The sequence below is a fragment of the Sander lucioperca genome, chromosome 9, assembly GCF_008315115.2.
Source record: "Sander lucioperca isolate FBNREF2018 chromosome 9, SLUC_FBN_1.2, whole genome shotgun sequence".
In the NCBI taxonomy this organism is placed as follows: Eukaryota; Metazoa; Chordata; class Actinopteri; order Perciformes; family Percidae; genus Sander; species Sander lucioperca.
Window position 1 is genome coordinate 40,069,039 of NC_050181.1, and position 14,939 is coordinate 40,083,977.

At 39.7% G+C, this 14,939-nt stretch overlaps 1 protein-coding gene across 2 annotated transcripts; it reads left to right on the top strand.

Annotated features, from left to right (window-relative positions):
• Positions 1–1,457: 1,457 nt before the first annotated feature.
• On the top strand, positions 1,458–13,857 carry dis3l2 (DIS3 like 3'-5' exoribonuclease 2). Of its 2 annotated transcripts, none has more exons than XM_031306837.2 (21): positions 1,458–1,573; positions 2,175–2,953; positions 3,073–3,203; positions 3,314–3,367; positions 3,485–3,586; positions 3,747–3,921; positions 4,111–4,175; positions 4,558–4,787; positions 4,873–5,046; positions 5,470–5,549; positions 5,666–5,778; positions 5,880–5,987; positions 6,172–6,405; positions 6,700–6,779; positions 6,937–7,120; positions 7,396–7,482; positions 7,923–8,070; positions 8,363–8,493; positions 9,376–9,480; positions 10,824–10,928; positions 11,342–13,857. In XM_031306837.2, exons 2-21 carry the CDS (start codon positions 2,200–2,202, stop codon positions 11,441–11,443), a joined length of 3,162 nt encoding a protein of 1,053 aa, XP_031162697.1. In that variant the 5' UTR covers positions 1,458–1,573; positions 2,175–2,199; the 3' UTR covers positions 11,444–13,857. The 2 variants fall into 2 exon arrangements, with proteins under 2 accessions (XP_031162697.1, XP_035861053.1); XM_036005160.1 differs by having other exon boundaries at positions 2,175–2,923.
• Positions 13,858–14,939: the final 1,082 nt, after the last annotated feature.

Consider the following 14,939-nt stretch of genomic DNA (forward strand, 5'->3'; position numbering starts at 1 on the left):
AGCACCTATATCCTCAAATTTATCAAATAAACAGGTCCAGTGTTGGCATTGGTGATTATGTCCTTTCTCCTGCCTCTAAGTCAGGGGTCCCTCTGTACCTTTCCTGGCTTCAGTACAAGTATATGATCCAGTACCAGTATATGATACCCCTTGGTCATATTAGTTTAGTTCAGCATTAGTTTGATACTGTTTCCAACAACTGTTAAACTGATAACACCCAGCTACTGTTTAAACCAGATATGCACAAATACAGTCTACAGTATGTCTAATAGTGCAACAGCAGCTGAGACTTAATTAAATCACAATTCACTAGCAAGGACCACGCCACAACAATATGTAATTTAAAGATGTAATGAATGCTTGATTATAATGAATGTTAAGAACATAGTAATAGATTTGGATGGTGGGTGAGATTGAGAAGAGATGTAGTCTGGTTGGTTGGTCCTGGAGGATGTACTGGAGACGACAGGAAAGAGATGTCATCTGGTTGGTTGGTCTGGGAGGATGTACTGGAGACCGGGTGGAGTGAGACTCGGTGTGGGGGTTCCGTTTTAGGTGCTTTCACCCGAGCTGATTTCTCCTCAATCATGCAAAGTTATTACTGTACATAACTTAATCACAACAACTGAAGACAAGACATGTGATCTGTATGCATCAGTGTCTTGCAAGTTTCCAAGAAAGTTTTGGGTGAGATATGACACCCTCATCTACAGTATATCCTCAGATGTATGAAGGCACCATCTGACTGCACACATACACCTAGCCAAAGGTGAATTATACTAAGGAAGCGGTGTGTGTGTGTGTGTGTGTGTGTGTGTGTGTGTGTGTGTGTGTGCTTGAAGGAGGCTTTATGAGTTGTCTTGTACTATGCAAGCGAAGCAAGCGTGAACAGACAGGTGTGAAATCAGGTTGTCAGGAGGGAGCATATATAGCAAATATACTGTAGGTGATAGCTAAGAACTATATTCATCCTGTAGAACAACATATGTCTTCACACACTCAGACACAGACATTTCTGTCTGACTGAAGGTTAAGTTTACTTTCTTCCTATCGTTGTCATCAGACAGTTGACAGTTCGCACAACTGACACACAGCAATAAGTCACTGTATAGTCAAATCAATGAAATATTTAGTATTTGCTGCCCTCTAGAGGTTGCTTGTGTCTCTCTTATGTGTGGTCATGGAGCTGCTCAGTGAATACTAGAATGAATGACAGCACCTCGGGTACTGATTCATTGTGTCAATAGACTTTTACCAAACTGTACCACCTGATTAATTCATTAATTTAGGGTTTGATAAGTCAAATATCCAAAATCTATGTAGTAACAGGATTGTCCTGACTAATAATTTATAAGAGGACAGGTCAAAAAATGCCATATTTGTATTGTATCTTGACTTTCCCCTATTGTGGCGTTTTCGTGCGTTCGGCTAATTCTGATATTTCCGATAGCTCTCAAAGGTAGCATGACTGTAACCATTCAATTCACGACGACGGAGGAAGTGAATGCATCAGCTAGCTAGCACTTTGCTCTGAATAACAGCTAAGTTACATATCTTACACGCAGTAAATAAGGTAATGGTTAAGATTTTAAGTGTGACAATCGTTCAGTCCATTTTCGAGTCGTTTATCGTGGTCTGTCTGACATACAAGTACCGTTAGTTATCTAGCTAGCTAGTTAACGTTAAACCAACACCTGCCGTTGCAGTTAGCATAGCTGATGCTAGTCAGCCACTGCTAATAAGCGCTAGCTAACGTTATTTAGCTGGTAGCTATAGGATACATATGTTTAGAAGGCATTCTGAGCTCGTAGAGACGTTAATACCGAAGACAATATGATGATACAGAGTTTGTTGTCTCGTATCATCTCAATGTAACTTTAAGTAATGTTTACTTGGTTAACTTCCAGTCATGTTTACGTTTGTAATTATGACTTAGCTAAGTTAAACTAACTAATGTATATGACGTAAGGGGAATGGATTACGCAACAAAAGTTAGCTACTGAAGTGTTGCTTTCATTTTCTTCAAATTAATTTTAGATAACGATCTCATATTGTAACATATTTTGAGTGCACTGAATTGTTAACATTGTTGCCTAATAAAGCTACCTTGTCTGAAATGTGTACTGACGATAGCTTGAATGGCAGCACTCACAGTGTGCTGTTTGCCTTTTCAGAGAGCGTTTCTGTAAGGATTGCCATATGGATTCTCCTCGGCAATCGAAGAACCGGAATCGAGAGCCAAAGCGCAGCCAGACTCAGTCGAGCACTCCTCCTCAGAAAGACGCATATGCCAGGCTTCTCAGCCAGCACAGCAGCAGCAAGTTCAGTCTGTATCTAGAGCAATATGCAAAGGACACAGCATTTCAAAGGGAAGGAAATGGGCCAAGCACACTGCTCAAAGCCCAGAGTGACAGGCAGAACATACCACAGCGAAAAAGGGACCAAGTCCCGAATGATTTCTCTGATTCAAGTGACTTCTCCCCCTCTTCCATGAAAAGTAAAGGAGAGGAGAGTTCCCTGTCTTTATACATGGAGAAACTAAGCACCCGCAATGCTCAGCAGGACTGTGAAAGGAAGCAGGGTGTGTCTGACAGACAGCGATGGGGACAGAGAAGGGACACCGCCACCAGCCACGATGGAGACGTCGAGTCTGGTGAGGAGCTTAGCACTTTAAAACCCAATGACTTGAGGAAACACCAGAAGCAGCAGAAGAAAAGCAAGGACTCTAACAGAGAAGTCACCTCAAAAGAGACTGACTCATTTGTTGGACATCCCCAGTCCCCAAAGAAAGCCAGTACAAGTGGACAGGAGCAAGAGAAGATGAAAAAGTCAAAGAAAAAAAACCTGCCAAAGCACCCGGAAGAGGAGAAAAGCAGAGAAGGGACATCAAAGTCTGGGTTTGACACTCAGATGTCCCCTTATGGTAAAGACAAAACACTGCAGCAATCCAGAGGTAAATTGTAGGTTAGTTTTTGAGATGTTTTCTTAATTCTCAGCAGGTACACACATTTTATTTGGAATGTGACGGTTTATGATGGATTAAATTAATTAAGAGTTAAATCTTTTTTTTAGCTTCAAGTGCCAATTCTCCTGCTGACAAGAGTAAGAACAAAGGAGGCAGAGGATCAAAGAAACAAGTGTTTGAATCCTACATGGCATTTGAGGAGGTTTCCCATGGCCTTAAAAGAGGAGAACTTATTCAGGTAAAAACCCAGGGTTACTGTTCCTGAAACTGTATTCAAATCTATATTGAGTATGGGTAACACAATAAACTGGTGGAATTATTTCCTAATTCGACATACTTTCTCTGCAGGGACAGATAAGAATCAACCCAAAGAAATACCACGAAGCTTTTGTCCCATCTCCTGTAAGTTCAACACAGAATGCATTTGACACAATGTGTCAAATGTAATGTTTTGCTGCTTCAACAACTTGTTTAATGGGTTCTAAAAAAAAAAAAGCACTCCCTTTTTGATTTTTGCAGGATGACACACGGGATATATTTCTGGATGGGATTGTGGCTCGTAACAGAGCATTGAATGGAGACATAGTGGTGGTGCAAATTCTCCCCCGGGAGCAGTGGAAGGTAAACTGTACTTACCTATCTGTGTACAGTATAGTTTTAGTTTGTAAGCCTGATGTCTTAAACTTTTGGCGTCAGCTTTTCAAGTTTTATTATTATTATTATTATTATTATTATTATTATAGGCTCCATTTTAGACTGATGATAAATGCTTTCTGTTTAGGTTGTGAGGTCAGATACTGACTGTGATGGCACCAGTGAGTCAGAGAGCCTGAAAGAAAACATTGTGCAGAAAAAGACAGCACGCACCCCCAGGCCTGATGTTACTGTGGAAGACCAGTGTAGCGACCAGGATGAACTCATCCGCAAAGTGCAGAATACCACCCTCACTGACACAGGTACTGTAAAGGAGTTGTGATTATAGCAGCTGTTGCCTATCACAATCAATATAGGGACTTGTGGTATCTGTGTTTGAATATTTTATTTACTGGTCTAAGAAGAGTATCATTGCACAGAAGCAAAAAAACAAATAAAAGCAATAGTTCAGCTAATGCATCTAATTTTTTCCTTTCATCTGATGGAAATAGTGGAACCTCTGGAAGACCCCTCAACACCACGGCCCAATGGGGAAATACTCCAAAAGACTGCTAAAGTGAGTGTCCCACCTATCAGCTGTGCTGTATTTCTTAGATTATTTTTTTTTACCAAGTATTTTCCAGATAAAACTAACCACAATGATACAGGTGGTGGTAGTAGTAGTAGTAGTAGTAGTAGTACTGCTTAACATGAAATAACGGCAGGGCTATAACGGCACCACGAGTAATGCTAAGTTGCCACAACAACTTCACAATAAAAGCTACACATTTATCGTCACTGAAAAGCTTTTACTATGAAAAGAAACTAAAAGAAATTTTGTTTGCACTAACGATAACCTAAGATCAGAAACGTTCTGCTTGGTCTTTCACTTGTTCCTTGGCAGCAGTTTGTCATTTGTGCTCAGGATAGTAAATAGACACTTACCATTTGTCTGGCAGGTGGTGTACATTGTTGAAAAGAAACACTCGAGAGCTGTGACAGGCTTCCTGAAATTCCTACCAGATAAGCCTTTTGCCATGTTCTCCCCCGTGGACCACCGGGTGCCACGGATTAACGTTTTCCTTGCTGACTGTCCCGAAGACTTTAGTTCCCGCCCGGGGGACTACAGCAACACCTTGTTCATATGTCGGATCACCAGCTGGGCAGCCGACAGCAACTTTGCAGAAGGGTGAGTGTTCTGTTCAAAGCTTGATGCAGGGAACCACTTTAACAGTATAACAACCAACCGGACTCTCTCCTAATGTTTCCTCCAGTCAACTTGCTAAGACACTGGGTCAGGCTGGAGAAATTGAGCCAGAGACGGAGGGCATCCTGGTAGAGTACGACGTTGATTTTTCTGAGTTCTCAGATGAGGTGTTAGACTGCCTTCCCAAGAACTTGCCCTGGACCATCCCACCTGAGGAGATGAGAAAAAGGAGAGACCTGAGGTAGGACTGTGAAGCCCATACATGCTTATGTAGCTCTACATTCTTATCCTTTTTTACGAATATGTTCTCTGAGTGGGAACATACTACATGAGCCAGATCCAGCTTGGCACAAAAATAAAGATGTGAGCTCTATAGACCCAGACACATGATTGCTTATAATTGAGCTACTGATAATGTGACGCTTTGCCATCCAATTAGGGCTGCAACTAACCATTATTTTCATTGTCGATTAATCTGTTGATTATTCTCTCAATTGATAAATTGATTATCAAAATAGTTGGCGATTATTATAATAGTTGACAACTAATCGATTCATTGATTAATCTTTGCAGCTCTGCACATCTAATGGCAATAAACAAGTGTATTAAGTCTTAATTTAGGACATGTATTTCTATAATTCACAAAGCATTGTTTTTCATGTAGGAAGGAGTGTATCTTCACCATTGACCCCTCTACCGCCAGAGACCTGGACGACGCTCTGTCCTGTAAACAACTCCCTGATGGTAATCTAACTTAACTGAGGAGCTAAGTGATGATAATGATGAACATGAATTCTGATATAGATACTATTTTTCCAGTTGGATGGGAAGTTGTGTCATAAACTGTCTTTTCAACTCAGGTAACTTTGAGGTGGGAGTCCACATTGCTGATGTGAGTTATTTTGTGGGGGAGGACAACGCTCTGGATGCCATTGCCAGCCAGAGAGCAACTAGTGTGTATATGGTTCAAAAGGTGAGTGCTGCTTGACCTGTTTATTTTATTTATATACTTAGCTTAACTTATGAATAACTTATTCAGAACTCACTGTGTGCATGTCTTTTGTCACTGTCCAGGTGATCCCCATGTTGCCCAGGCTGCTGTGTGAGGAGCTGTGCAGTCTGAATCCTCTCACTGACAGACTCACTTTCTCTGTCATTTGGAAAATCACACCGGAGGGGAAGGTATGACCATATCAAATTCATGGACCAGTTAGAGTTGCACTCAAACAGTAGAAGGTTAAGTTCATCAGGTAGCGTCTGATGGCTGATTGATTAAGCTGAAATGGTGCTGCCATTTGCTTGGGGTGTTTGTTTTTTTTTTTCCTGTTTTGTGATTCATCTCATTGGTTCCACTTCACCTGCCCAGATCCTGAGTGAGTGGTTTGGCCGCTCAGTCATCCGCTCCTGCGTGAAGCTGAGTTACGACCATGCTCAGAGCATGATCGAAGCCCCTGAAAAGATGTTCTCTGCTGAGGAGCTGCCACCTGCGGACCCTGAGCACCCCATCGATGAGATCCATCAGGCTGTGCTCAACCTGCACTCCATTGCCAAGAACCTACGGGCTCAGCGCTTCTCCGGCGGAGCCCTCAGACTCGACCAGGTTAGTACTCGTTGCCTTGTGTTTGACTCTGACCTCTATGGTAGGGTTTCCTTTCATACAGTAGTTAAGAAATTGGGCATGGTAAAGACTGTGTAGCTGTGTATTTCAAAATAAGTGTTCCACAAAGATAGTTCGAGAGTTTGCTGGAAGATATCTATCAAGGTTATTTGAGCTGGCTAACACTATGTAACCTAGCAGTACTTATATAGAAAGTGTTGTAAACAAGACCCAGATTTGTCAGCTTTCTGACATTATTTTCATGTACATGCCTTGTGTTTTCTTTTTCTTTTTCAGTTAAAACTGTCTTTTACCCTGGACAAAGAGACCATGATGCCTCAAGGCTGCTATGTTTACCAGTACAGAGACAGTAATAAGTGAGTACCATTTATTTTACGAGACACATGTATAACCTTTGTTGAAATGTGTCTCTGAATCAGTCAGGAGTGCTTAAATAATAGTCCTTCTTTTGTTTGCCTTTCTTTTTTCCACCGCTTTGGCCATTTAACCATCATCCATAACTCTGTTCTCTAGGTTGGTGGAGGAGTTCATGTTGCTCGCTAACATTGCCACAGCCCACCACATCCACTCCAGATTCCCTGAGCTGGCCCTGCTCAGACGCCACCCTCCACCCAAGGCCAAAATGGTGGATGAGCTGCAGGAGCTCTGTGACCAGTTGGGAATCGACATAGATCTCTCCTCTGCAGGAGCGTTGCATGTCAGTACTCACAATGCCGCAGATGTAGCCCAGTTTCTAATATCTCAGAAACTACTAGACATTTTTTTTTTGTCCTGCATCACAAATATTACATTTCTTGTCCATTTGATGATTTTGTGATGAAGATGTGTTGTATGTTAGTATTTCCCTCTCTCAGGGATATCACAGGGGATCTGACGCTCAATAAGTGATTGACAAAACATTTGATTTACTGGAAATGATCTAAAAGAATAACTGTATTAATGATTCAAAATTTCTGCTTTTCCAACATACAGAAGAGTCTCAATACTACTCTTGGTGATGATGAGTATACCACTGCCAGAAAAGAAGTCCTCACCCACATGTGCTCCAGACCCATGCAGGTTAGACCACTGCTGAGGGGCACTTTCCAATTTATTTTTTTTTTTTTTTTTTTTTTTTTAAATTTATCAAACTTGTGTGGTATACATTTGCTTTTGTAAAGCTAAAAGACGCCCACTGGCATGTAATAGTTGTTATCATGAAAGAAAAACATGTCATCTTAACATATGGGGTGGCGGTAGCTCAGTCCGTAAGAACTTGGCTTGGGAACCGGAGGGTCGCCAGTTCAAGTCTCTTTGCGGACTAAGTACGGAGTGAGGACTGGTAGCTGGGAGGTGCCAGTATTGCCAGGTCTCCATTAGCATGTGTGTGTATTTCAGGCCTTTGTGTAATAATGAACAACAGAGTGAAAACATTTAATTTTCCCCTTGCATTAATCTTTAATCTTAATCAAAAATGAAAGCTTTCCAGTAATTTAATGTTGGTTATTGGTATTTCCCAGATGGCGTTGTACTTCTGTACAGGTGTACTCAAGGAGGAGCCGTTATTTAAGCACTACGCCCTCAACGTTCCTCTCTACACTCACTTCACATCCCCCATCCGACGCTACGCTGACATCATTGTCCACAGGCTGCTGGCTTCCTCACTGAGTGCGTACTTTCTCTACAAAAGTCTCTTTTGGACACACAAAAACAAACGTACACATTTTAACAAATAACACAATGTCCTGTGTGTTTCAGTGCTGTGGTTGTATTGGAGGACATGTCTGTTTGATAAAGTAGAAAGAGAAATGCAAAAAAGAACAAAGCAGTCTCAGATCTCCCATTGTTTGCGATGTTGCCTTTGACCATTGTTTCTGCCCATCCTGCTTCTGTCTGCTCCTACTTTTCTTTTTCTCATACTCATTATGTGTGTGTCTTTCCACTGAATGTTTGCATGCAGATTGTGGGCCTAATTTGGGGCTGTCAACAGAAGAAGTCCAAAAACAAGCATCACACTGTAATGACAAGAAGACTCTATCCAAGAGAGTCCAGGAGCTCAGCTCTGAGCTCTTCTTTGGAGTGTTTGTAAAGGTGGGTATCCAAACTGCAACATGCTGTCAAGTGGGACAACATACTTTTTTTCTGTTCAAGCTGTACGTGTTTGTCCTCATTGCTGCAGTGGCAAAAAAAAAAAAAAAAACAGGTTAGGTTTAACTGTAAATAATTGATCAACCCGAACATAGGGCTGGGCAATATCAATATTATATTGATATTGTGATATGAGACTAGATATCGTCTTAGATTTTCACTATTGTAATATTGTTATATAGCATATGTGGGTTTTTTTCCCGGTTTCACATTACATTAGCATTACAGTAAATGATGTTGACAGTGATGTTTTTTTTTTTTGTTCTATTATTTGCCTTTACCCACTTTACACATTATATATCCATAATTGATTAGTTATCTAAAAATCTCATTGTCTAAATATTTTGTAAAAGCCCCAATAGTCAACTCTACAGTATTGTCGCAGTATCGATATCGAAGTATTAAAAATAAATATAAAAAATATCAAGATATTTGATTTTCTCCATATCGCCCAGCCCTACCCGAACATGAATTGTTTACTAATGTAGTTTTTACATACATTTAATAACTCCTTTTTTAGATGTTTTTTTTTTTATTTTTTTAAATGTATGTTTTCTCTGAAATTTGGCGTTTATTTCCTGTCTTCAAAGTTTGTTGAACAATTTTGGTTCACGTTTCATTCTGTGGCTAATATTGTCGGGAACTATGGCTTTGACCCTGGGTGAACGTTGAATTGATAACTTATTTGGTATCCTCAAAAAAACCCAAGTGCTCAATAAATCCTAAAAATGTAAAATAAGCCAAGGTTTAAACCAGTTCCTTAATGCCATGTCAAAACCATACTGTCAGTATACTGAAGTATTGTTTTGGGTCTGTGCTCCTCAGGACTGTGGCCCGCTGGACTCTGAGGCCATGGTGATGGGGGTGCTGGATCAGTCCTTCGACGTGCTGGTTCTCCGATACGGAGTACAGAAACGCATCTACTGCAAGGTCAGCTCCAATACACTCCATTTACAGGGAAAGGTTTCAGTCTTAATACAAACATTTAGCTGCCGTTTCGGCTTCAGCTTTCTTTATACTTTAGTGCATACGTTTTTAGTAATGGTAGTGTTTTTAGATGTTGCCTTTTTATATTCTTAATACCTCTTTTGTCTTGTTGTTGACATAACTGCCATTTTTTTAGAGATATTCTTTTGACTGTGTAGATGGCTTTCAGTTCAGCCTTGTCAACAGCATACAATTATTTACCCAAAAAAAGCTCATCCAGGAGAGAGAAAAGAGACGGTCCAGAGAGTGATGGTGTGACAGTTCACAACTGTCCAAGTCCACATTAGATAAGATAAGATAGACTTTATTAATCCCACACTGGGGAAATTCCTGTGCTACAGCAGCTCAAAATATTTTTTTTACACACATCAGAATAACACAAATACACATTAAGTAGACATAGGAGAAAGAATATACATAAAGAATAAGAAATTGAAAAAATAGAATTAGTTATAACAATAATAATAGTAATAAAACAAACACATTTACTAGTGCTGTCAGTTAAACGCGTTATTAACGGTGTTAACGCAAACCCATTTTAACGGCGTCGATTTTTTTATCGCAAGATTAATGTTCTTTTTGGCCTAGCAAACTTTGTAGTTTTTTTCACATGCTGTTGCAACAACTAGTAACGTGAGAAAAACTACAACACTACACCGGATCTAGCTAGACCGGAAACAAAACAACAGGCAGCCGCACACACTTGTTTGGGCTTGCGAGCCGGCCAAAGAGTAGTAGGCTAACGTTACGTTTTGAGTGGATGGCGAGCGCGACACACCGAAATGGATGCCAATAAGATTCTGAATGGAAAGTTTACTTTTAAAAAGTTGCCAAATGGTTCCATTGACAAAACCAAAGTGATCTGTGTGTTTTGTCGTTGTGAACTGAGCTATCATCGCAGCACGTCCAGTCTTAAATACCACTTGATGGTCAAGCACACAGCTGATGTGAATTCTCCGCCACCCTCGTCAAAGACAGGCGACGAAAGCACAAAGCAAGCCGATCCACTTTTCCATGTTGATAAGAGCATTAAAATGAGAAAAAAAATAATTGGACAAAAAGAAATCAAGGGACATTTAGAATAGATAAAAATGTGCGATTAATTGCAAGTCAACTATGACATTAATGCGATTAATCGCGATTAAATATTTTAATCGTTTGACATCAATAATATTTACACATTAAACACCCTTATATAAACAGACAGTATATAAACACAGATATACAGATTGCAGTGGTAGGTCCAAGTGACAGTTTCATCTGAAACCATTTGTTTCCACCTTCAGTCTGTCGCCGGCCTGGACTCATTCCACCATCGCAAGGTGGGGAAGAAGTCCGAGCTGACTCTGGTCTGGACCCCAGAGGACCCAGAGAAAGCTCCAGAAGAGCAGGTGAGAACCACAGACACTGAAAATGCTTTTGTCATTTGTTGGCTGGTATAGCCTGTCAATAGGAAAATAGAAATATTATTCAATATGAACAGAAAGGGAGAATTTAATTTCAGGTTTCATGGATTTTTAAACCTTTACTGTGTGATCGTATTTTTGTAGGAACTTCAAGACGGCAGTAATAAGATAGTTATGAGACACAGAAACTACTTATAATTGTAGTACATCATCTCAGATATTAAGGACTTTTAGATTTTTTTTCTAGACTAGACGTTTTTCTTTAAACAGGAGAAAACAAGACTACTAACTTGTTTCCTGAACAGTTGGAGGGGGTTGGGGTTAGGATGGCTAGAAGGTGTCTTTGACCAAGCAAGTTGACAGTGTAAATTGCAATAATTTCTTGTTTTCACTTACAGGTTATTTCAATCTTCACGTTAGTGGAGGTGCAGCTGAAAGCGGACGGTGCACCCATGAAATACAGTGCGATGCTCAAGAGGCCTGAGGAGAACGAATCATAAACACTTAAAACTGAATTGCACATATTCTTTTGTTGTTTGGTAGTAGTAATAGTTTAGAAGCAGTATTTCTGTGGTAAGCAGGAAAATCACTGGTCAGGTCAGAGTCAGATTTCAATGGAAATTCCCACTAAAAGTTTCAGTCTTAACCAAAAGGCCCATCCCAGTGTGTTTCATATGTTAGCCCACTTACTGCAATTAACCCACGTGCATGTACATGATGGCTGCCCTTTTCCAAGGTATATTATGTGTTGGGAAAGGAACTTTGCTTCCAGCTTTTCTTTGGTTTCCTTTAATTTACGTAATACATGGAAGGGAAGTCCACATTTATAGACATGCAACATGGACCCATCCGAGGTAGAAGGCACAAAAGGCAAGTTTACCATTTTAATTTTTAGGGGTTTAATTACCTTTTTATTATAGAGCAGCTGGAGAATGACGGGGTCGGATTCGAACCCGGGCCACTGCCAAGGACTACACGGAGTCCATGCTTTAACGAGTGAGTTAGTGGTCGCCCTGGCAAGTTGACTTTCATTCTTCAGAAATCACGCCTGTGTTTCTTGTGTAAAGGATAGTGGGGAGAGAGAGCAAGAGAGGGAGGCAATATTAGTCAAAGGAAGAAAGAGAGGCAGAGAAAAATAAAAAACAAATGGCTATTATGATCTTTGTGGGCATCTCTAGTTGGGCCAAAGGACAGAGGATAGCGAGGCGCAGGGGCGGATCCAGGGTTGGAGATTTTGGGATAGCTGGGTCAGGGCTAAGTTAGCTTTTTTTCAAAAAGTTTGAAAAAGAAACATAAATACATACAGTACAATGGTATGCTTTGGAAAATGGTTGACCGTGTGAGGTTTGACATATGATTCATAGTGAGTGGTTAAAAACTTGAAACATGTTTTATTTTAAGCCTTGATGATCTCACTAATGGGCCCATTATTGTATGTAATTCAGTGGATGGATTTCAAATTGAATTGTGACCCAGGTCTGACAGTGAAAGAACCAAGGCAGCAATTAGTTTTATTTTGCTGTTGATTAATTGACCTTTATGAGGACCGTTTTCATGTTACATAACTGTTGTACACAGTCTGTTTGAAAGCTGATTTTCAGTTTAATATCAATGACTGGTTTCCAGATTCAAGATTGAGGAGAGAGACTTATTTTTGAGTTTTTAAAGCAATAGAGTTCAATACACTACTGAATTTTACTTATTTGGTTGTCTTTGACTGGCTATGGTTGCTGTAATAGAACTTGTTGTGGCTAGAGTGAAGTTATTTGGACCAAACTGTAAAAATGTAGCAGTATTAACAAAGTAAAACCTTTGACTACAGCAGATTGAATGAACAGGTATATTCACGTCTGCATAGAAACAAAAGCAAAACAAGAAAAACAGCAACCACATGCCATCCTGGACTTTTTACATTGCCGGATGTATTTATAGTGTTTTTATAAAGGAAGATTTTCCAGATTTTTCTGGGGTGTGAATGAAAGGGCTGAAGGGCCCCCTCAGGTCCTTCATGTCATAGTCATGAAGTACAGCTCGTAGAACTTTTAATTTGATTTAAATTCTTAAAAGGAGGGTCTCAGGATCTAACATATTGTTGTAGTCTAAACGAGGCACATTTTCTGTATTTTGTGTGCAAGACAGGCCAAAGCCTTATTATTTCTCAACTCATTATTGTTTTTAATGCAAAACATTGGAATGACTTGAATAAGAATTGCTGCTGAAGTTGTTGGTGGCCTTGAGTTCTTAATGGATTTTATGTTGGCTATTGTGCTTTAAGTGCTTCCAACTGTTGTAGGGTCTTTTTGTGCTCAGACTTGATTTGTGGCACATTTAATGGACCTCATTAATATCGACTGAATATCAGCCTTAATTTAATCAAGCAAAGATTAAATCAAATGTTAATGAAGCTGCACATTTTAAGTGTTTGTGGGCCTCCCTTTTGCTTCAATTGAGTCAGTGTGCCTCTATTTAGTTCTAAGTGCCATGAAGTGTCATACAAATGAGATGCTACGTCTGCACAATTTTGTTTTATTTATAAATCTCTTTTGTTTGACGGATTGCTTTTAGGCTTGTCAGATTTTTGGAAGACCATTAGCTAATGTTTTTAAGTTATTTTGTTTTACTGGACTGACAGTTTGAAACATGGGCTTTAAATGTATTTTAAACCAGCAAGTTTCTGTAAGTACTAGTGCAAAACAACTGTACTCACTTAGTAGGATGTGTTTCTGTGATTAGGATTTAAAAGAAGAAGAAGAATTTCTCACGTCACATTTGACAACCTCAGAATGCAGCAAAGTTATTGTGACATGCAACTTTGATTCTGGTCAGTATTCTTTTGTACTCTGCTTAAGCACCATAAAGAGTAATAGATGGTTGTCCTTGTCTCTATGGAAATAAATACATACATGTATGACTGGAACTGTTTTTTTTTCCTTCTGAATCCTACTTTAAACATAACTAGTGGTCACTGAAGATGAGAAGGAAACCAATGCTATTCAAACACAAAGTAGTGATCCGTGCTGCTAATGACATAATTACCCCTATTGCTACATTTGGGCACTGCCCTTGTCTGTTAAGTTTATGTTGCGAATAAACAAAGATAATCTGTGTTCTTTATTACCAGGGAGTGTTTTTAATGAATCCACCCTAAACCCAGGGCTCTAGTATATAGAAGATAGTGAGGAAGAGTGTGCCACACCGTCATGCAATTTCAGGTCTGCTTAAAGCTGCTATAATCAATATTTTTATTTTAACAATGGATCACAGGGCTTCTTGTATATGAAAGGGCCATTTGTAGTGAGGAACACACTGAGAACAAAAGTGATTTATCCCTAAACTCTAGCTTTATAGTATCTTTTAGTCATTGTTTTGGTAATATGGCCCGCATCTCAACTGTTTTGGTACACTATCACCGCACTCTGGCAATGCGAGTCTAGCGTACTCGTAGATTAGTCTTTGTTGCTGTTTACATCGAAAAAGCTCTGATAAATCTACCACTACCTGTCAAAAATCAAACTGCAAACAAAGTTAGCGACTAGCTAGTGAACAACAAATGGAGCATTTAGCTAGCTGCTGAAGAGCCAGGAGGATGGAGATAAAATGAGAGTGAATATTTGACTTGCATTTGTCAGGTAGACTCAAAAATGCCTTGATATTACTGCTAATGGTGCTCCTGGATGCGTAAATTAGCAACTCTCATCATAATATGTCAGTGCTGCGTTCACAGCTTATTTCTGCTGGCCTCAAATGGCCAAAGACAGTTATTTTAGTTTTAAATAGTTTTGATATGTTTGGCTTGGCTTGAGGATTATTTTTCAGACATGGACAATTCCATACCTCAGCCCTTTGTAACTTTTGTTGAATAGCAGTCACTCAATATGATAAATTCAAGTCAAGTCAAATTAATGTGTAACGTATAACAGTAAATGCTAAAAGTTTGCTAACGTTAGCTACCCTGAGCCATTGGTTATACCAGACCACTTAAAGGTGCTCTAAGCG